Source organism: Pipistrellus hanaki (assembly GCF_964339955.1).
Source record: "Pipistrellus hanaki genome assembly, chromosome: 13".
In the NCBI taxonomy this organism is placed as follows: domain Eukaryota; kingdom Metazoa; phylum Chordata; class Mammalia; order Chiroptera; family Vespertilionidae; genus Pipistrellus; species Pipistrellus hanaki.
In genome coordinates, this window is record NC_140515.1 from 52860955 (window position 1) to 52882168 (window position 21214).

Consider the following 21214-nt stretch of genomic DNA (forward strand, 5'->3'; position numbering starts at 1 on the left):
TATTAGCACCTTAGATTTTTATGTGTTCTTATATTTTCTTCTCTACTGGTATAACTCTTGTTTTCTTAAAATATTTTATTGATTTTTTTACAGAGAGGAAGGGAGAGGGATAGAGAGCTAGAAACATCAATGAGAGAGAAACATTGACCAGCTGCCTCCTACACACCCCCTACTGGGATGTGCCTGCAACCGATGTACATGCCCTTGACGGGAATCGAACCTGGGACCTTTCAGTCAGCAGACCAATGCTCTTCCATTGAGCCAAACTGGTTTTGGCTGGTATAGCTCTTTTAACTTGCAGCTTTGTAGTATCTTTTGTTCTATTAAATCATCATCTTTGATTTGCTTCCCTCCTCCTCATGTCTGCTTTTAGAAACTGAAATAGTGACCAGCCTGCCTTGGTTGAGATCTTGGGGCCCATTTACTAGGTCTATATCTCAGCTTTCTCATGTGCAAAAACAGGGCTATTGTTAATTAAATATGTGAAGTCTGAATTGTGTCTGGCTGGTATCTCCTGACATGTATTTGCTGTTATTATTCTAATTGGGGTCTTTGATCTACTCTCATTTCTGTGTCTCTTTTGAGTAGTTCATCTATTTTCCATTATAAAATGCCCCCTTAGAGAAATCCTGTTTGTTCTTCTTTCCTGCCTGCCATTAATCCATCTGCAAGTCCTGTTCATTGTTGGTCTTGCTGCCTTGCTTCTTGCTCATGTTATACTCTGGTCATAAGCAATTTTGAGGCCTAGGCCAATGTTTCGACTACAGACCCGTCTCCTGTGTGGCGTCATCAGCACTAGATCCTCATAAGCATCTCAGATTTAACATATTTGACACAAAGTGGATGCTCAATTATTATTTGTTGAATAAATGAATGTCCCACTATATCCTTACTCCCCTTCCCCCATCTCCTTCATCTCAGTAAACTGCTCTATTAGGCATTTGCTCAGGTCGAAAGCCTGGCAGTCATCCTTGTCTGCCCTTTCCAGTGGACTCTACATCCAATCCATCCTTAAGTCTTATTAAATTTCTTTCTTTTTAAAAAATATATTTTATTGATTTTTTTATAGAGAGGAAGAGAGAGGGATAGAGAGCTAGAAACATCGATGAGAGAGAAACATTGACCAGCTGCCTCCTATATACCCCCTACTGGGGATGTGCCCGCAACCAATGTACTTGCCTTGACCGGAATAGAACCTGGGACCTTTCAGTCTCTATCCACTGAGCCAAACCGGTTTTGGCAGTCTTATTAACTTTCACTACTACTACTGCCCAAGGTGAATTTCCTATCTTCCCTCACTGGTCTTCTCGCTTCCACTTCTGCCTCCTTCTGATCGCCATTGCCAGAATCCCAAGTGATCTTCCTGGAACATGAATAGGAAGATTTACCTCCTCTGGTCAAGACTATTACGTGCCTTCCAATTCTTCCTAGTCACCAGCTCACCGGCAAGGCCCTGGGCTGTCTTGCCCACATGATATTCAGCTGCACCCCCTTCTGTGCTTTCCTCAGCACAGCAAGTCTCGGGGCCTTCGGTCTGCAACTCTCCTCCCCTACACACGGGTGGCTCCCACATATCCTTTAGGTCTCAAATGTTTCTTCTTCAGGAATCCTCCCCTAACCCCTCAATCTAAATTTATTTTGCTGCTACACTCACTCCTAGCACCCAGGAGTCTAATCACACTTCAATTAGACATTGACCACCTTGTACATGATACGATCTGTTAAAGTCCCCTTCGCTGTACCCTAAGCTCCATGAGTACAGGCACCTACTTTGTCTTGTTCACAATTGGCACTTAGTAGGCACTCAGTAAGTATTTGAATGAATGGCTGAGTGTTACTATTGTATTTACCTTCCATCTTTTTCTGTGTTTTTTTGTTTTTTTGGTTTTTTTTTGCATATGTCACCTGGCCTCCACTGTCAATCGGTCCCTGTGGCTCCAACTGTCTTAATATTATACCTACCACCAACAATTCAGAGAGTCTTTGCCAGCCTGAAAATTGGGCCTAAAATTGCTCAAAGTTTCCAGAGTACCACTGTCTCACCTGTTCAAGGCAGGGTCTGATTGTGTGTCTCTCCTGCCGAGGCCACCCTGGCTTCTATCCTAGGCCCTGACAAGAGGACTATTTCTGGAGGAGTCTGAGGAAGCTGGGAGCCCTCTTGAAGTGGTCAGCCCCTCTGACTCAGATGCCTGCAGCTGGAAGCTGGAATTGATGACAGACAAGGAATAGTCTAACCCTAAGTGGATTGGTTCAGTGGATAGAGCATTGGTCTGCAGACTGAAGGGTCCCAGGTTTGATTCCAGTCAAGGGCACATGCCCTGGCTGCAGGCTCAATCTCCAATAGGGGCGTGCAGCGGGCAGCCAATCAATGATTCTCTTCATTGATGTTTCTAATTCTCTCCTTTCTTCCCTTCCTCTCTGAAATTGACTTTAAAAAAATATTTAAAAAAAGAGAAATAGTCTAGCTTCCTTGTGCCTTCACTTGATATTACAGAAATATTTTCTTATGTCAGTATGACATCTTCATAAGCATCTTTAAAAATCGCTGGCTAATATTCCATTGTTCTTCAAATAGCTACCTATTATTTCCATGATTCATCAAGTATAAAAATATTAATAATTCAATAAAATCAAAGCCTTACTACTTACACTGTGTTTTTATAAAAATGCTAGGATTCCCTTGCCTATATTCTTGCCTTTAATAAGCTAGTCTGGTTTTAAGAAATATATAGAGTTACGAATGCTTCAATTTTTCTGTTCTGGCAATTTCTTGAAAGAACATCCCCTGATTCCGTGTAATACACAAAATTAAGTCTTTTCTTTTTTAATCACTTAATCCCAGCTGCCCTCCTATGCTTACCAGTTAGTAAAACTCCATTTACAATTTTCACCCATATTCATGCATTATTACTGTAACTATATTTTACTTCTGTCTCTCAGAGAATGAAAGGTTAACTGCTTTTATTGCTCTCAAGGGCTTTGATTTTCAGAGAATAAATATTACATTGTGAAACGGAGGCAAGATCCAACAGAAATTCATTAAAAATGTATAAATATTTTAAGCACTTGAAGCTAATTCTTCATGTTTTGAAATACTAGCGCTTTCAGTGCTCGACATTTCATCTTGTTCTATGACAATGCCAGTTTCTGGTTACTCCCATCTTTTCCTTACAGTTATTCCTGGTCACTGGAAGGCAGAGAGGGTGGCCGTGTGGTTTAGTGAGGAGCGATAGCCATGTACCAGAAGGAGCTGGGGAAAGGGGAGGAGAGGCCTGGGAAGGAGCATGGCTGCCTTCACGCAAGCCTTTTCCACTTGGGATTTGCTTGATAATGTCTGAGTATATATTCATAGGCATAAGATAATAATATCTTATACTCATAAGATAAGCTCCTTCAGGCCTTGTGCTCTACCCTGAGGCTTCCTCTTCACGGCTGAGCCACCATCCAAGGCTGCGGTGCCTAAGGACAGGTGGCTGACCTGTAGTGTGTGCATACTTTTATCTTCACTAGGTAACCCCAAATGGTTTCTAAAAATGCACATTTTATTTCAAGCACGTGTGGAATGTGTAACAATACGGAATATATACTAGGACATTATCAAGCAAATCTCAACAAATATCAGAGTCATGATCATATACACTCTTCTCTGACTAGAATGCATTAGAATTAGAAGTCAATGTAGCAAAATTAATTCCATACACTTGGAAATTTTACAACAGATTTTTAAAGAGAATTGATGACTCAAAGAACTCATCCATATTTAAAATGAAGTGAAAATGATTTATGCTAACACTTGTGGTATGCAACTAGAGTTGTATTTAATGGAAAAGTTACAGTCATAAATGCCTACGTGAGAAGCATTTGATTCAAGAATAGAGAAATAGAACAAGAACATCAATGTAAAGAAATAATAAATGCATACCGAAATTCATGAACTAGAAAAAAAAATGAGCAAAGAGAAGCAAGAAAACCAAGAGATTGTTTCTGAAAAGAATATAAAGGAGATGACTTCTGGCAAGAGTAATCAAGAAAAAGGAGAGAAAATGAAAATATATAAACTATAAAGGGGGCTGTGACTATATGTGCTCTGACTGGGAATCGAACCATGACCTCCTGGTTCACAGGGTGACATGCAACCACTGAGCCACACCAGCTGGGCAGAATTTTTTATTACTTCCATTCATCCAAGATATTTTATTTTCAACAGTGAATGTAGATTTAAAAACCCGTTAAGGCCAGTGGTGGAGGAACAGAGGGAAGCACCTGTCTGCCATTCTCCTTCCAGGACCCTCTGGGTTTACATTCTAGTTCCCCGCTGGGAGCTTTCTTGCTTGCTGGGGACAGCTTTGCTGCATATGCGTACTGTGCGAGGTCTCCCAATGCCCTTCTCTGCCTCTCCTTCTCTGAGCTCTTTCCCCAACTTTCAGTCTTTTCCAGCCCAGGACCCACGCACGCACATCTGTGCAGACTTATCCTTTCTCTGGGCCCATCTCAGTCCCCCAGAGTCTGGTCTGGGCCCAGCGCCTGCCCCCCTGCTGCTGCGAGAGGAGGGCTGAGCACAGGGGACACAGATAGTGCTGGACCTGGTCAAAGAGGCACAGGATTTGGGAGTCCTAGAGGCATGGCTTCACATCCTCTGCCTCTTACAGGCTTTATGAACTTGGTCATGTTTCTTAGCTTCTCTCCTCTTTAGTTTGTTGATAAAGCCATATGTTATAAAAATGAGGTGATGTATATAACCTTACTAGGTGCTCAGTAATGTTTGGCTTTGTAATATTTTTTTCTATCTTAAATGGATCACTAAACATATGGGAAAAAGAGTCCATTTCTAGAAAAAAAAATTAACCCTTCATTGAGTTGTTCCCCGGACTTGGGCAGGAACTTGCTGTGTCAGGTGTTTGTGGCATAAGACAGCTCTGGGAGTAGCAGGGAGTGCATTCCTGAGTAGAACACTCTCTCACCTGACCTGCTGTTTTCTGTCTCCCCACCTGCCCCCGCGTGGATGATTTCCAGGGAGATGAGTCAGAAAACGAGTAAGGAGGGTCCCAGGCTCTCCAAGAACCAGAAGTTTTCTGAGCAGTTCAGCATACGGTGCTGCCCGCCGTTCACCTTCCTCAACTCCAAACGTGAGATCGTGGACCGGAAGTACAGCATCTGTAAAAGTGGCTGCTTCTACCAGAAGCAGGAAGAGGACTGGATCTGCTGTGCCTGCCAGAGGACCAGGTAAGGGACCGGCACCTGGGCTGGGCGCTGGCCTGTGGTCTCTCAGCTCCAAGCCACCCCCTGACCTCCGTACCCGTACCTTTCTCCTCTCCTCTGTGATGCTGGGGCTGGGGCTCTGCAGGCTGCTCTTCCCCAGGCCCCTGCCCGTCGGATCCCGGTCAGGTTCTGCCATTGGAAGGTGCCAGAGGGAGACTGGAAGGTGGGAGGGGGAGCAGGCCTGCCTCCCTGTTTCCAGCTCCTGCCAGCATCCCTTAGACAGCAAAGGAGAGCCATGGCTCCGGGCTCCAGCTTCTTTTGGCCCTCTCAGAACCAGGCGCCGTGCAACGTCCCCCCCGAGGCCCAAGCTCCAGCCAGCGGCACCCCCCGCAGTGGTCAGAGCACCAGCCAAGCCACGGTCCCCTCCGAGGTCTGAGCGTCAGCCACGACCCCGTCCAGAGGTCCGACCGCCACCAGCCAAGCAGCGCCCCCCTCAGAAGTCCAAGCAGCCGCCACGCAGCAGCCCCCGCAGCAGTCCCCACAGAGGGCCAGGCGCCGGCCGTGGGGGGTCCCCCATCAAAGCTTCTAGGTTCTGGTAACACCATCTCTTCCCCTGTGTTCCCCCAGCCCTCAGGTTAGTAGCTGCTTCCTGTGTTTACTACTCTCTGGGTTATCTCGAGGGCCTCTCTCAGCCTTCCCAAGCCTATGCCGCCCGTTCCCTGCATTAAACCCCCTCTGTTTGAAATACCTAGTGTGGCTTCTGCTTCCCTTATTCATGCCACCGACACAGTACCTCTGATGGCAGTGTCCATGGTCTCCTTGGTCTAGGAGAACTGGAAGTGATTAATTTACCAGTTCAGAGTACTGACACAATAGCAGGTTGAGTAGATGAGGCTCTGCATTCCGGTGCCTCGGTGAAAGGATACTCTAAAGAATATCCGGGTATGTGTAAAGCAGAGGTTCAGCCATTTTGTCTATCCATCCTCCCAACACACTTCATCTAATGTTAATCCCATTCATATATGTGTGTGTGTGTGTGTGTGTGTGTGTGTGTGTGTGTGCGTGTGAGATTCACTAGGACCAAACAAGAGAATAGCTGGTCACAGTGTAGGGAATACCGTAAATGTCCTAACATTGTCACAGTCGGTATGAACATTGGGCCATAGGAGTCTGGAGCAGGGCCTGCTTCACCGAGGCTGCACAGAGGTGGTCAGCTGGATGAGTAGAGGGTAAAAGGCGGGGGATCCATGTAGAGAGAAAAGGTGAGCCAGACAGGCACATTTCATCCGCATCATCTTAGGCAGGTCAACTTTTTTTTTTTTTTTTTTTTTTTAATACTCTATCTTTTAAAGCAATTTTAGGTTCACAGTAAAATTGGGCAGAAGCTACAGAGATTTCCCATATACTCCCTGCCCACACACGGCAGGCCAACTTTTAGTCCCTTTCATATTTGGAAATGAGCCTATTTTACAAGTTAATAGTGAGCTTTAATTGTCCTGGAGTAGTGGTCAGCAAACTCATTAGTCAACATAGCCAAATATCAACAGTACAACGATTGAAATTTCTTTGGAGAGCCACATTTTTTAAACTTAAACTTCTTCTAATGCTACTTCTTCAAAATAGACTCGTCCAGGCTGTGGTATTTTGTGGAAGAGCCACACTCAAGGGGCCAAAGAGCATGTGGCTCAAGAGCCGCAGTTTGCAGACCATGGCCCTTGAGCATCTTTGCACATCATAGGCAGTCCCAATGCAGAGGCCTGGGTTAGGCAGCTGTGCGTTCCCCCAGTCTGACACCTCCTCCCTGGTCACATGTCCTTAACCTACAACCACATGGTTAACCAGTCTCCCTCCTATAGCCTTAATCCTCTTGTCCCGTATCATGTTACCTTCATCTCACAAATCCCTGATCTTACATCAAACTGATGACTCACCTGCAGTTTCCCAACTGCTGAGCCATGGCTGCTGAGCATGGCCAGGAAAAGCCTCATAGCTCTGTGGGTTGGTGCCACCACAAATGAATGAGCCTGAGACCCTCTCCAGGCTAGCCTGCCCCGCCAGTCCTCACACGTCTATCAGGATATACACCTGTCTAAATGCTTCCCCTCAGCCTCAGGGGACAAAGCATGCTCTTCTGATCAGGTCAGCCACACCTGTGATCTTCCTTCCTCCTGTCTCCTCCAGGGTTTACATGTGCATGTATGTGTGATACACATCACCCCTACACACACACACACACACACACACACACACACACCCCACATATGTCAGGTTTATTAAGATGCACAACCTTTTCAGAAGATAGCTCTATGCACACAACCACCACCACATGAAGATAGAATATTTCATCACCCGTAAAATTCTCTCATACTTCTCCTTTGCAATCCACCCCCAAGCTCCTGTAAAACCACTCACCTTTTTTCTGTCTACAGTTTTGTCTCATCCGGAATGTTGTATAAAAGGAATGGTGCAGCATGGAGCCTTTTGAGTCTGGCTTCTTTCACTTAGCATAATGCATTTGAGATTGAACCACATTGTTGCGTGAATAAACAGTTCTTTCATTTGGATTGCTGAATAGTAGTCCTTTGTATGGATGTACCTATCATAGTTTTGCATTCGTCAGTTGAAGGAGATTTAGGGTTTTTCCATTTGGGGGTGATTATGAATAAAGCTGCTATAAACATTCATGTGAGCATAAGTTTTCTTTTCTCTCGAGTAAATAACTAGGACTGGTATGACTGGGACATATGGCAGTTGTATATTTCAATGTATAAGAAAATGCTAAATTGTATTCCAAAGTGGCTGTATCATTTTGTACTTGGACCAGCATTGGGCAATGCTCTGCATTCTTGTCGGCACTTGGTATGTCAGGATTTAAAATTTTATCCATTCTAATAGGTGTGTAATTTTGCATTTTCCTAATGATGTTGAGAATCCTTTAATGAGCTTGTATATCATCCACCACTTATTAGTGAAGTGTGTGCTCAATCTTTTTCCCTTTTTAAAAAGTGGGTTTTTATTATTATTGTATTTTAAGAGATTATAAAATTTATCTAGATACAAATATATGTTTTGCAAATATTGCTTCCCAGCCTGTGGCTTGCTTTCTCATTTTCCTAACAGTGTCTTGTGTTGAACCAGTTTCAAATTTTACAAAGTCCAATTTATCATTTTTTATGGGTTATACTTTTTGTATTATATGTAAGAATACTTTGCCTAATCCAAGGTCACAAAGATTTTCTTCTAGAAATTTAAATATGTAGGTTTTACATTTACATTATTATCCATTTTGAGTTAACTTTTTCTAAATGGTGTGAGGCATGAATTAAGGTTCATTTTTTCCCCCCATATTCATTTTTTAATTATTTCAGTCTCATTTGTTGGAAAGACTCTACATTGAATCACTTTTGCAATTTTGTTGAAAAATTTTTGACCATAGCATGTGAATTTATTTCTGGACTTTCTATTTTGTTCTGTTAATGTATATATCTTTCCTTTCAACACCACCACACTTAATTACTGTAGCCTTAAAGGAAGTATTAAATCCAATTAGTGTGAATTACCTAACATTGTTCTTCATTTTTGAAATTGTTTTTGGCTAGTCAAGTTTCTGTATTTTTCCGTATAATTTTAGTGTCAGTGTGTCAGTTTCTACAATATGTCTTGGTAAAATTTAGAATGACACTGTGTTGAGTTTACAAATCAATTTGGGGAGAAGTAGTAACACTGTTGAATCTATTAACATGGTATATCCCTCCATTTATTTAGGCTTTTTTTTTTGTTTTATAATTTTCAGTACTCAGATCTTGCACATATTTTGTTTTATACCTAAGTAGTTTATAAAAGTGCTATTGAAATTGTTCATTGGTAGTATATAAAAACAATTGATTTTTGTATATTTGTCATGTATCCTGTGATCTTGATGAACTCATTTATTCTACCCTTTTTGAAGGGAGAGACTGGAATTTTATGCATTAACAATCTTGTTGTCTATGAAGAGACAATTTCATTTTTTACTTTTTAATCTGTATGCTTAACCATATGCAAACCTAAGCTATTTCACTTAGAACATTTGTTTTTTAGAGAATTATTTTAACAAGATTAAGTCCTTGATAATTTGGCTTTTTGGGGTCACTGAAAGGGATTAGAGTCCAAGGGCTTGAGCTCAACCAGCTAAGGTACTTGGGTTGGGTTGTAGGTTCATACCTGTATTTTCTTCATATTCTCATTTCAAGATATGGTTAATCTTTCATCGTGGTTCATTGATAGACATACTCTGTCATTAAACTAGTGAATGGGCATGAATGTGTTTTGGATTTAAAACACAAAGAGGTTCTAATCACCACTAGAATTTGGGGCCTATTTTGAGTTGGTCAATGGGGATGATGCGTAAACTATTTCATATAAGCCGAGAGCCTCTCTCCTGTGTCTGCAGAGCCATCATGCCTGTCAGTGGTTAGGAGCGTTGGCACAGCCTTCATATTTCTTGCTTAGGAGATGCCCACCCCCTCCCTAGGCTCAATTGGTATCTCCACTGTTACACATCGGACACCATACAGTCTGTCTCCCCTGCTGGAGTGTACATGAATCAGGAGCCGGGACTCTGTCTTACACTCATGTCTCCAGGGCCCCACTTGGGGGTTGGCAGATGTTATTGACTGAATGAGACCTATAAATACACCTAGTCTGGCACAGTGGGAAGGGCAAGGACACTGGCATCAGGTTTGCATCTGAGCTCTGTTGCCGGTCCAAGCTACTTATTCTCCCAAAACCACACTTTTTCCCCATCTGTAAAATAAGGATGTTATCTACCTCATTATTTATCGCGGTAAAGTACTTAGTGTAGGATCTTATAGCACTAGGTAGGTGGATGTGATTAGAACTGTTACTTAATGGATACACTGTGCCATTTAAACCTAGCTATTAGCAGATTCTCCTCACCTCGGGTGCTCCCACTTGTTGAAATAACTTCAAAGGTAGTCTACAAATTCAGAGTCGCATGAACTGAGCCCTTACCAGGGTCATGGATTCTCCTGTCTCTCTTTGTAAACCAGATTGAGAAGGAGGAGCAAGCCAACCCCAAGGAAGAAGTAACCAAGGAGGAGTTTCAAGTGAACGGATGGCCCCAGCTCCTGGACCTACTGCTGCCTGACCCACATGCCCCTGGGCAAGCTCGCCGGCTCCGAATACGATGCAGAGGCAGACACCGGCTGATGCCCAAGGTCTCCATGGCAGGAGGGCCACCGGGCGGCCTGCCTGGAGGTGAGAGGGGCATCTCTGTGTTATGCTCCAGTCGGAGGGTCCCAGCAGCACCCCACAGGCTCCAGAACTCAGGGTGTGGCTCTGTTGGTCTCACCTGCAGTCCTTTCTCCCAGGATGTGCACAGGCCCCGGGGTCTTTGGATCAGGATGGTTTAAGTGCCAGCCCATGTGTTGTCCTCTAACCCCTTTCCTTTCTGTCCCTGGCATCCTGTTGCAGATCCTTGGTCCTGTTTAGATCCGTGGCCTTCTTCTTTGTAGTTGAGTTCCCTGTACTAGCCCACAGTCAGAAGCATAGAGTTGGCTCTAGGGAAGATCCACATTCTTCTCAGAGTAAAATAATAGGCTCTCAAATAATCTAGAGATGCCAAGATATCCCCAGGGAGGGTCAGAGTGGTCTACATCCACATGTGGCCAATGTACTGCGTCAGAAGCTAAGAGAAAAGGCATGAGAAAGCAGCCCCTGCCACTCCCCAGGCCTCTGTCTCCGACCTCACAGAGCAATTTGTGAATGTCTCCTCCTGATCCCGGCCTGCGTGAGAGAAAGGACTCTAAGGCACTGCTTTTGAGCTTGTCAACCCATCTGGGTGGTCTCAACTCCAGAATCCATTGCTTTGCAAATTGTGTTGCTTTGAGCAGGTTATTGGCCTCCACCATGATGCCCTGCTCCCGTCCCCTCTTCTGGGGAGTCCTGGAAACTGGGCTGCTAAGATGGGCCCTCCATACGAAGCAGGAAATACTGTTTTCCTACCTCCTCCTCACTTCTTTGGGTGGGCAGATGGCCCCTGGGCACTTTCACGGGACCAGAAAGTGTGCCCAGAGAGTTGCTATAGAAATAGTGCCCAGTTCCTGGAGAGGATTGAGGCCTGGCCCCTCCATGCTCTCCCTAGCTGGACCCCTTCATATTTCTCTCTGATACTGCAGTGAGATCAGGAGAAGACAAAGGAGCTTGGCTTTGGGAGATGAGATTTAAGTGGGTGGGAGGGGTGAGTTAGGGGAGGTTAAGCAGCCAAGCCTTCCCTTCCTGTGTAGGAGGCCATGCAAGGGTGTGTTAGGGAGGGGGTGGGTGGCGGGCACTGGTCCCAATCATAATGGTGCAGGATTGTGTTTGAATGCCCATCGCTGCTCTCTGTTTTACTGCAACTACCAGTAGCCTCTTGGGAAGGACTTTGGTGTCAGTATGGGCTCTCTATCACCACCAAAGGAAGTAGCCCTCCCCCGCCCCCATCTACCCTGGTTCACCACACCCCCTACACACATACACACATGCTGTAGGGAGGGAGTGTGTCCACAGGTTAATGGTTAAATAAAGGACTCTCAGGTCACCTTGTGGATTGGTGTGTGTGTGTGTGTGTGTGTGTGTGTGTGTGTGTGTGTGTGAGGTTAGGGAACTTGGCTTTGGGAGAACATCATCTTTGGGCACTCATTTTTTTCCTCTCATGCACAAATACAAGTTCACATTGGATCCATGGCCCCTGAGGACTCTGACCTCTTAAGCTGAGCATCTGAAAACACAAACTCTAATACACTCCCTTCTGGGCCTGTCTTTGACTTAGGGCTCCACTGCATGCCGAGCAGTAGCCCTATAGGAGCCCCTCTTGGCCACTTTCCTAACATCAGAGTTGGAAGGTGGAAGGAGAGGGTTGGAGTGGATCAGTCTCTCTTTAGGCTCCAGCAGGCTCCATTCCAGAAGCCACCCCAGCTTATTTGAAGCCTAAGCTTGGCTGATGTATAGGTTGGGGTTGAAGGGTGAAAGATGCAAGCAGTAGATACTTCCCCCATTCTCCCCACCTCCTCACACTTTTCTTAGGTCTGGAGGTTATGTGGAGCCAGGCCCCAGACCGTAAGGGTGAAAGGCTTATAGTTCATCCAGGCTTGGTTCACCCTGCTTGGGACTCAGATGCCCTTTCTCTACTGAGGAAGACCACACGTTCCTGCCTTCTTTCTGTTCTCTCCTTTTGTACTTGTAGATAAGATGTTGTCATATCTCCCCAGTGCTTGTGCCCATCTTGGGGCTCCGTTGTTGTTCATTCTGTCTGTGATGCTCTGGCCTAAGATCTTTGCACTGGTGCCTTCTGCTCAGAGTGGTTTCCATGGTTACTTTCTAGCCCATCACTCTAGTTTGTTTGTCTTTACAATGCTTATCACCCAGTGGAATTACCTTGTTCATTTTTTCACTTGTTTATTGCTTGGCTCCCTTTCCTTCCTAATGTAGACTCCAGGACTGCCAGGACCCATTTACTGCTACATCCTCAGTTCCCAGCACTAGTAAAAGCAATAAATACTTGTTGATTGAATGGATATTTGTTTGTTTGATTTTTTTTAGGAACAATTTTTTAAACATTTAGAGACTATTGAGGAATCAAAGATGTCTGTTGTATTTAGTAAGAAGGAATTTTTGGTGACTTTGTAGGGCACCCTCTGTATGGAACAAATGGAAGGTGAGGAAAAGGAATTCATGAAGATTGATGTAACTCCTTCAACTAAGCTTGACCATAAAGGGAAGCAGAGGATAGGGCAAGAGCAGGAATTTTCCATGAACTTAGGAGACACTTGAGCATGGGGAATGCCACTGGGAAGAAGGCAGCAGAGAGGGTGCACGAAGAAAGAGGAGGAGATTAATTGATAAAGTAAAGAACTGAGGATGTGGGAGGTGGAATCCAGGGAACAGATGAGGGGATTAGGCATGGATTCAGAGGCACCTTTAAGAAAAAACACACACAAAAAAAATGTATTTTATTGATTTTTTACAGAGAGGAAGAGAGAGGGAGAGAGTTAGAAACATCGATGAGAGAGAAACATCAATCAACTGCCTCCTGCACACACCCTAGTGGGGATGTACCCACAACCAAAGTACATGCCCTTGAGTGGAATTGAACCTGGGACCCTTCAGGGTGCAGGCCGACGCTCTGTTGACTGAGCCAAACCGGTTAGGACCAGAGGCACCTTTTTATTAGGAAAAAATTTGAAGAAGAAAAGGAGAGTAGAGTCTGATGGGTATGCAGGGTCGGTGGCAGGAGCTTGGGTCATTTCCCACCTTTGGCGTTGATTTTCTCTTGAAGTCCACAGTGGGGGTGCTGCTATTGGAGTCAGTGATAAGAATGGTGGAGAAGAAACCACTTTATCTCAGCTTGTTGAAATCTTCTTTAAAAAACCTTCCCCTGGTGAATTTAATGACTAAGTTAATTAATTTACAATTCAAGGCAATATTTTGCCCCTAAGTCCTTGCCTACAACTTCATATTTAAATGTAAATCCCCGATCTAACTTGAGACCCATATGGTCTCAGAAGAGTTGGAGCAAGAGAGAGTCTAATCTTCTTAAGGAATAAAGAATGACAAGGAAGCCTTCACTCTTGGAAGCTATAGAATTTCTGACAGCTCACAGCCAGATGGAGCTGTTGTGTGAGAAAGCAGTTTGCTGAATGTCATCTGGGCTGCTGTTCTAACATCAGAGGAATGTGGAAACTCACCCTGGAAGGGTCCTAGGAGGGCTTCTTGCTTGACTCCATAGCACATGTGTCAGGTCCATTAAAAACTCCATTAAAGCCGAAACCGGTTTGGCTCAGTGGATAGAGCGTCGGCCTTCAGACTGAAAGGTCCCCGGTTCGATTCCAGTCAAGGGCATGTACCTTGGTTGTGGGCATATCCCCAGTAGGGGGTGTGCAAGAGGCAGCTGATCGATGATTCTCTCTCATTGATGTTTCTAACTTTCTATCCCTCTCTCATCCTCTATAAAAAAAATCACTAAAATATATTTTAAAAAAACCTCCATTAAAGAGTACTTATTACCTCTGTTGAAATATAATGAAGTGATCTTTTGTTTAAAGATATTTTTCATTTATTTCAGAGAGGAAGGGAGAGGGAGAGAGAGATAGAATCATCAGTGATAAGGAAGAATCATGGATCATGCCTCCTACATGCCCCACACTGGTGACTGAGCCTGCAACCCGGGCATGTGCCCTTGCCTGGAATCAAACACGGGACCCTTCAGTCCGCAGGCTGACTGACACTTTATCCACTGAGCCAAACCAGCGAGGGCTAATGAAATGTTCTTGATGGACAAAGATGATTCTGTCGACTGGACAGTGGGGTATACATTTGTGATTTGGAGAGATTTTTCACACTTGCTCTTCTTTTCTTTTTTTTTCTTTTTTTTTTTTTTAATATATGAAATGTGACCTTGAACTTGCTGCCATAATGCTGTGACCTAGAAGTTTCCAATCTGAGCTGGTGGAGCCCTGGAATACTTGGAGATGCCACCTTATGAGATGAGAGGGAGGTGAAGTCAGCAGGCTCCTGGCCACACCTCCACATCATCTAAGGCAGATTTTAGGGTCTATGTTGATTTCTAATTTTATATGGTTAAATGGTTCCACTGGAGTAAAAGGATTTATTGAACCGAAGAGTATACTATTTGGAATTACATCATGGGTTTGGGTTACTTATTTCCGCTTAGGAAACAATTCGCCAACACAAAGTTGATGGTTTTGACTTTTGGTTAACTGACTGGATTTATCCAACGTGTGGCTGAGCAAAAGTGCATAGGTTAACAAACATTCCTGATACTTATATTTATACTTTAAAAATTATGTAAAAGTATTACACTCAACATGGCACTCAACATTTCTGTTGCATGTGCTACATTAACTATATAAACTACATTAATAATGCATAAAATGGGTTTGAGGAGAGTGGAGAAAACGAGAGACTAGAGTTTAAGTGGTAGCCAGGCTTCATAGCAAATAAAATACCTAGCAGATTTGAATAATGTGGCTCATAAAAGATCTCTTATTAATAAAACTAAGCTCTAAAGTTTAATTACCAAAGTAACATTCACATTGGGTTTTGAAGCACATAAACTCTCTCAATAGTTTCTTTACAACCTGAGACTGGGAGCCTGTGGGGCCCAGGGTTGGCACCTGGAGAAGCTGATGGCCTTGTCTCTAGGCCCCGTAGGCTGGAAGTATTTTGCAGAGAGAGAGAGAAAGATAAATAATCTCAACTCATTAGGGTCCAGAAAGAAGGTAGTCTCTCATGGCGAAAGGCTTTAAGTTTCTAAAGTTTCCTTTAGACAGAATGCAAGCCCACCAGGAAGAAAGTGGGAGAAAGAGGGTCTGCTTTTGAGAAGGTGGCTGGTCGCGGTGGGAGTCCTTTCTGTGCTGAGTATGACAGGTGTTCCTGATAAAGATAGGACGTTCCTTTCATCAGCATTAGCCAAACCAGCCCTTGCTGTAGAAAGTGCAAGCTCTTTGGGCCATTCTTCATTAATGAAGCCACCGGGATCAAACCCAGGACCCTTCAGTCCACAGGCTGACACTCTATCCACTGAGCCAAACCAGCTAGGGTTAGAGGTAGATATTTCCATCAGATATTGAAAAAGTCCCTTGGCCAAGGTGGTGGTCCATGAACGGCCCTATACTAACATCTAGGCAAATCTGTTTGATTGATGATGAAATGGTGATATCCCTCTTGAGTCCACCATCAAGGAGGGTTGGGTAGTGTGTCATCAGAGGGTGTGGTACCCACTAGACATTCTGGCAGTGTTTCATCGACTAAATCATGTTTGCATGCACGTTAGAGGGTAAGGTTTTTCCTGACCACGTATTATCCTTGTACCCAGGTACAAGCCCACTCACAGCTAATTCAGCTAATTCACAGCATTCATCTTCCATAGTAAGGAAAGGTGAAAGGTACACTGTGGGGGGTACAGTGCTCCTGTACTCATCAGAATATGTCAGGGGAGCCCATCTGGTTTCCAGAACCTCTTATGGATGGGAGTTATTTAGTAGATCTTGTTGGATTTGGGTTTATTTCTGAAATCTCTGAAGTACAACTATCTTTAGGCTTGCTACCTGCAATTTTGTCTTAGGAAGGCAGCACTTCTCTTTTCTACAGGAAGAATTTTTTTTTTTTTAATGATTCTTCTTTTTATATTTTATTGATTTTTTACAGAGAAGAAGGGAGAGGGATAGAGAGCTAGAAACATCGATGAGAGAGAAACATCGACCAGCTGCCTCTTGCACACCCCCCACCGGGGATGTGCCTGCAACCAATGCACATGCCCTTGACCGGAATTGAACCTGGGACCTTTCAGTCCGCAGACCGACGCTCTATCCACTGAGCCAAACCAGTTTCGACAGGAAGAAATTTTGATGCATCAAAAAGAAAAAATGCCTGGTGTCCTGGGCATTTTTGTTTGTTTTTCCAGCAGGATGATTCAACAGAGTTTTACATAATCTGTTTTCACTATAATTCATCCTCCATTTCTGAAATTCTCCATGAACGCCCTCTCTGCAGCCAACAGCTTCTGTTCTTTCTCTTCTGTCTTGTAAGCTTTCTGAGTCAGGCCCTTAAACAGTCTTAGTTTTCTGATGGAGATCATTAAGGATCTCTACTGTCAGCTGCAAGATACGGCATTTATTTTCAACCAGAGCTCTGGCTGCAAGTAAAAAAAGCATCATCTTCCAACTTTTCCCCACAGCTGACGTCTTGCTGACACCTCATTATGTAGCTTGTAATGTTAATGATGTGCGTCTTTATTCAACTCTTGGCAACATGGATTTTGCTACCATCCGATTTCCCTGACTTTTCATCTTCTTACTGTGGTAATCTGCCAACGAACTTTTTATTTTAAAAAGAATCCCATCCACTTCTTTCCCTAAGGGGTTTCTCCTCTGATGCAAAGATCAAGTGGTTTCAGCTGCACAACATATTTATTCAGAATGTCAACTCCATTATTTTTCTAAGCCACAGCCTCTTAAACAACCAAAGATCTCCCGTGATTTGCTCACTGATCTCAGTAGGCAGTGCTGGGAGGGCGGGAACAGCTAGGGGCAGACCGCAGCCTTCTCTTCACTCCAGGGTCCCGCATGCCCTCCAAATGCCATCCTTCTTCCATCTCTTTCCCTCACTCATCTGTCTTTCTACAACTTAAACTCACAAAACATCCTGGCTTTCAGATCTCTGGCAGAGCTACTAACAATCTTTCTCCACTTTTATTGCTCTGGGCTTCGCAGTCGTCACTGCCTTCTCCAGATCTTTTCCCAGGTGCTGAAAGATTCTGCCCAAACCAATACCCTTTTGACTGAGTCAAGTCCCCACGGTCGGGTAGCTGTGAATGGCCCCTGATAGGGCTGCTGTTCTTCAGCCAGGTGTGTTCTGATTCCAGGTCTCTCCAGTCTTGGTTTTCGTCACTTCCCCAAACGGCCTGGTCCCAAGGTGCCATTATGTCCTGCAGGGGTGTTCACCTGCATTAGGATGGTTGTATCATCTCAGAACCTATCTCTTAACGTTCTTTCACCTATAGGTGTTATTTGCATCATCTCAAATCTCTGAAAGTCCTCCAATTTTTTAACCCAGTTCCTCCTGTGATGCCTTCCGTTTTTTTTTCTAGTGTAAGTTTCCCTTTGGAGAGCTATTGGGGTCCTAAGAATAGAATAGTTGGAGTCCTAAGGAAGGGCTGGTAGCACTGAGCACACCAGTTTTTCTTTCTTCCTTGAAAAGCTTCCTCACTGGACTCTCAGATGCAAGGGACCAAAACAAACAAAATGTATTTTCAAAGCATGGAGATGGAAGGGCTGAGAATGTCCAGAGCCCTTTCTTTTAAAAATATATTTTAAAATTGATTTCAGAGAGAGGAAGGGAAAAAGAAACATCAATGATGAAAGAAAATCATTGATCGGCTGCCTCCTGCATGCCTCCTGCTGGGGATTGAGCCCGCAACCCAGGCATGTGCCCTATAGGGGAATCCATGACCTCCTGATTCATGAGTCAACACTCAACCACTGAGCCACACCAGCCTGGCCAGAGCTCTTTTTTTATGTGCCTGCTCTTGACAATCGTGTGACTAGAAGGCACAAGGTTCTAGGATTTGCCCAGCTTCATACACCTCCCCTCCCCTTTGGTCAAGGGACAGTATCTATTTCTGAAGAAGGTGGGGGAGGTCCAATAGAGAATGTACAGATAAAATCACCAGGGGAATAATAGAGAATTCTAGTTTGACTGATTTTATTCTCCCTTAACAGCATCTTGAAGATATCATTCTATAGTCTTCTGACCTCTACAATTGCCAATGAGAAATCTGCTATCATTCTACTTGCCTTCCATTTGTAAGTAAATTGTATTTTCCCTTTGGTTATTTAAAAATGTTTTTTTCTTTCGTTTTGGTATTCTACAATTTCACTAAGATGTTACTCACTATAGACTTATTTCTATTTATTTTGCGTAGGACCCAACTTTCTTCAATATGAAGATACATATATCTTTCTTCATGGATGTGCAAAAAAAATATATTGTACAACCATTATAATGGCAAAAGATAAAAAATTTCAAATGTTGGCAAAGATGTGGGGAAAATTCTCATAAGTTACCAATGAGAATTTATAAACTTCTACAGCACCTTTGGGGTGAAGTCTGTGGATGCTAGTAAAGCAGGATATTGCATAGAACAAGAAATTATAATTTTAAATACCCATCCTAGAGAAAACTTGCATTCATAGAAAAAGGAGATACTGTAGTAAGTTTAAATCTGTTCAGTGAAGCATGGTTTGCCATTGGGGAAAAAAAGATAGACATAAAAAGAAATTAATCAATGTCCACCAATAAGAGAATGAATAAATCAATAATCTTATATTTAAATAAAATCCTAAACAGCAGTTAAAACAAGTGAATCAGATATACCCATACCAAGTAGATAAATTTGGAAAACAAGATGAAAAATATAAAAAGCAATAGTAGATGGTAATTGCAATACGATGCCCTATGGAAGATTTGAATGACTCACAATGCTATAGCTGCCAAAAAAAGCAGAAACCTTAAGAACTCACACTTTCTCTGTAATGCCAGAGAATTTAAAAAGTGACAACAAAATAAAAGGTTACCCAAGAAATATCTGTCCTCTTGGGAAACAAGAAGATGACTTGAAATAATTACTGGCTTGAAGAAATAATAGAAATTAAAAGCTGTATGGAAATGGTCAACAATATTAGCCAGACACAATGTTTTTGGAGAGAGAGGTAGGGGACTGATGAGAAGCCTAGCGTCCCTCCAAGGTCACAAGTCTTAGAAAACAAACACATCTGTTCTGAGTCCGTTTTGGATCTGGATTGTATTGTGATTCCTGCAGGTTTCTGACATGGGGAAAAAGGGGACTATATAGAATACTCCCTCTCTCCCAACCTTCCTTTAATAATACGTAGAAAAACTTAGAAGATAATAGAATGTAGTAGAATGTGGAGGGATGTTAGTTGGAGCGAAACTCAGAGTAAAGGAGAAAGGGGGCATCCAGAGCAGTCTTGTGCTGGGAGCCAGGGTAGCCAATCACTGGCCTATTCCTGAAGTTCTACCAAGGCAAGGAAGAATATGGAGGCCATGCCAGAGGAAGTCCTGTTCAAGGTGTGGGGCTGGGGTTAGCAGAAATGGCAGAGAGTAGGGAGGAAGTGTAGGAGATTCAGATGAAATATAGCTCAGAATACCAACCCCTCAGAAAGAGGAATCTGGCCGAGGACTGTCCCAAGGCAGCTGGAGGGCGAAACCTGAGCGTCCTGGCTCAGGCCATAGTCCTCTGTTGAAGTGGCAATAAAAAGGCAGGGGGATTCGCTACACAGAGCCTTCAGGTACAAGTGTTTCTCCTGCCTAAATTAAGGTGCTAAATGAACAATAAAATGAGAACCTCTACTGCAAACAGTTTCCAATGATGCGTTATCTGAGGCCATTACAGTCCTGGGAATAACACCAGGGGTGCCATGACAGACTCCTAGAAAGAAGAAATTAGTGGGCCAGCCCCACTCAGACTCAACAATATTTCTTCAGTCCATCTTAGATTTTGGCAAAGCCAGACCCCATACTCAGGCTTGCTAGGCTCTGTTCTCCATTTCTATCCAGATGGTACACAGTTATGCAGAGTGTAAAGTTGGGGAGGAGAGAGCATAGCATGTATTCATTCATGTAAAGAATTGGATGTCAGCATGGAAATTTAATCACTAGATATTACTGAATTCTCTATGTTTGTCTGTTGTGGAAATAAAACCCTCTGGAAATTGATAGATAACTACATGTAATGTGCCTTGGATATTATAACTAAAACATACTATTAATCTAATTGTATTTTTTGTCTTTTTTAAAAACCAAATTACTGTCTTATTTTATCTCACACACACACACACACACACACACACACACACACACATTGATTTTAGAGAGGAAAAGGGATATATATATATATATATATATATATATAGAGAGAGAGAGAGAGAGAGAGAGAGAGAGAGAGAGAGAGAGATCAGATGATGAGACAGAATCATTCATTGGCTGCCTCCTGCCTGCCCCATAATGAGGATCAAGCCTGAAACCCGGGCATGTGCCCTGACCAGGAATCAAACTGTGATCTCCTGGCTCCTAGGTCTATGCTCAACCACTGACCTATGCCACCAGGCTGTATTTTTTTGTCTTTTAAGGGTTAGTTCGGGGAATGTTATGCAGTGACAATTGCAGGAATTATATAAAGCTCCCAAAGCTATTCTTTATTGACCTCTTGAGTTGGAATTCTCAACCCTAATGTTTGGCTTATTACTCGGATAATTCTAGATGTTAATTGATAGCATGTTCTGACATTTTGACTGATTTGGGGAAAACAGGTGTGTGCCCAGAGTTGTTCTGTAAATGCTTAACCATTGGCTCTCTGGGTAAAAAGTCCTGATTTACAGCACTTGCCAATTGCCGTGGTGTAAATACTTCTACTGTGGGTGACTGCAAGCTACGA

The 21214-nt window shown here is 43.4% G+C and overlaps 1 protein-coding gene across 2 annotated transcripts in view; it reads left to right on the forward strand.

The window, feature by feature from the left end:
- The window catches only part of MOBP (myelin associated oligodendrocyte basic protein), a 29644-nt gene extending 9030 nt beyond the window's left edge, over positions 1-20614 (forward strand). The window contains exons 3-6 of one of the 2 annotated variants that reach the window (XM_084902858.1): positions 5014-5223; positions 10251-10458; positions 18480-18563; positions 18683-20614. In XM_084902858.1, coding sequence (XP_084758984.1) covers positions 5018-5223; positions 10251-10290 — 246 coding nt within the window. In that variant the 5' untranslated portion in view covers positions 5014-5017 and the 3' untranslated portion in view covers positions 10291-10458; positions 18480-18563; positions 18683-20614. Of the gene's footprint in view, positions 1-5013; positions 5224-5530; positions 5945-10250; positions 10459-18479; positions 18564-18682 lie in introns of those variants that run through there. The other variant, XM_084902857.1, reaches the window with a different exon arrangement.
- Positions 20615-21214: the final 600 nt, after the last annotated feature.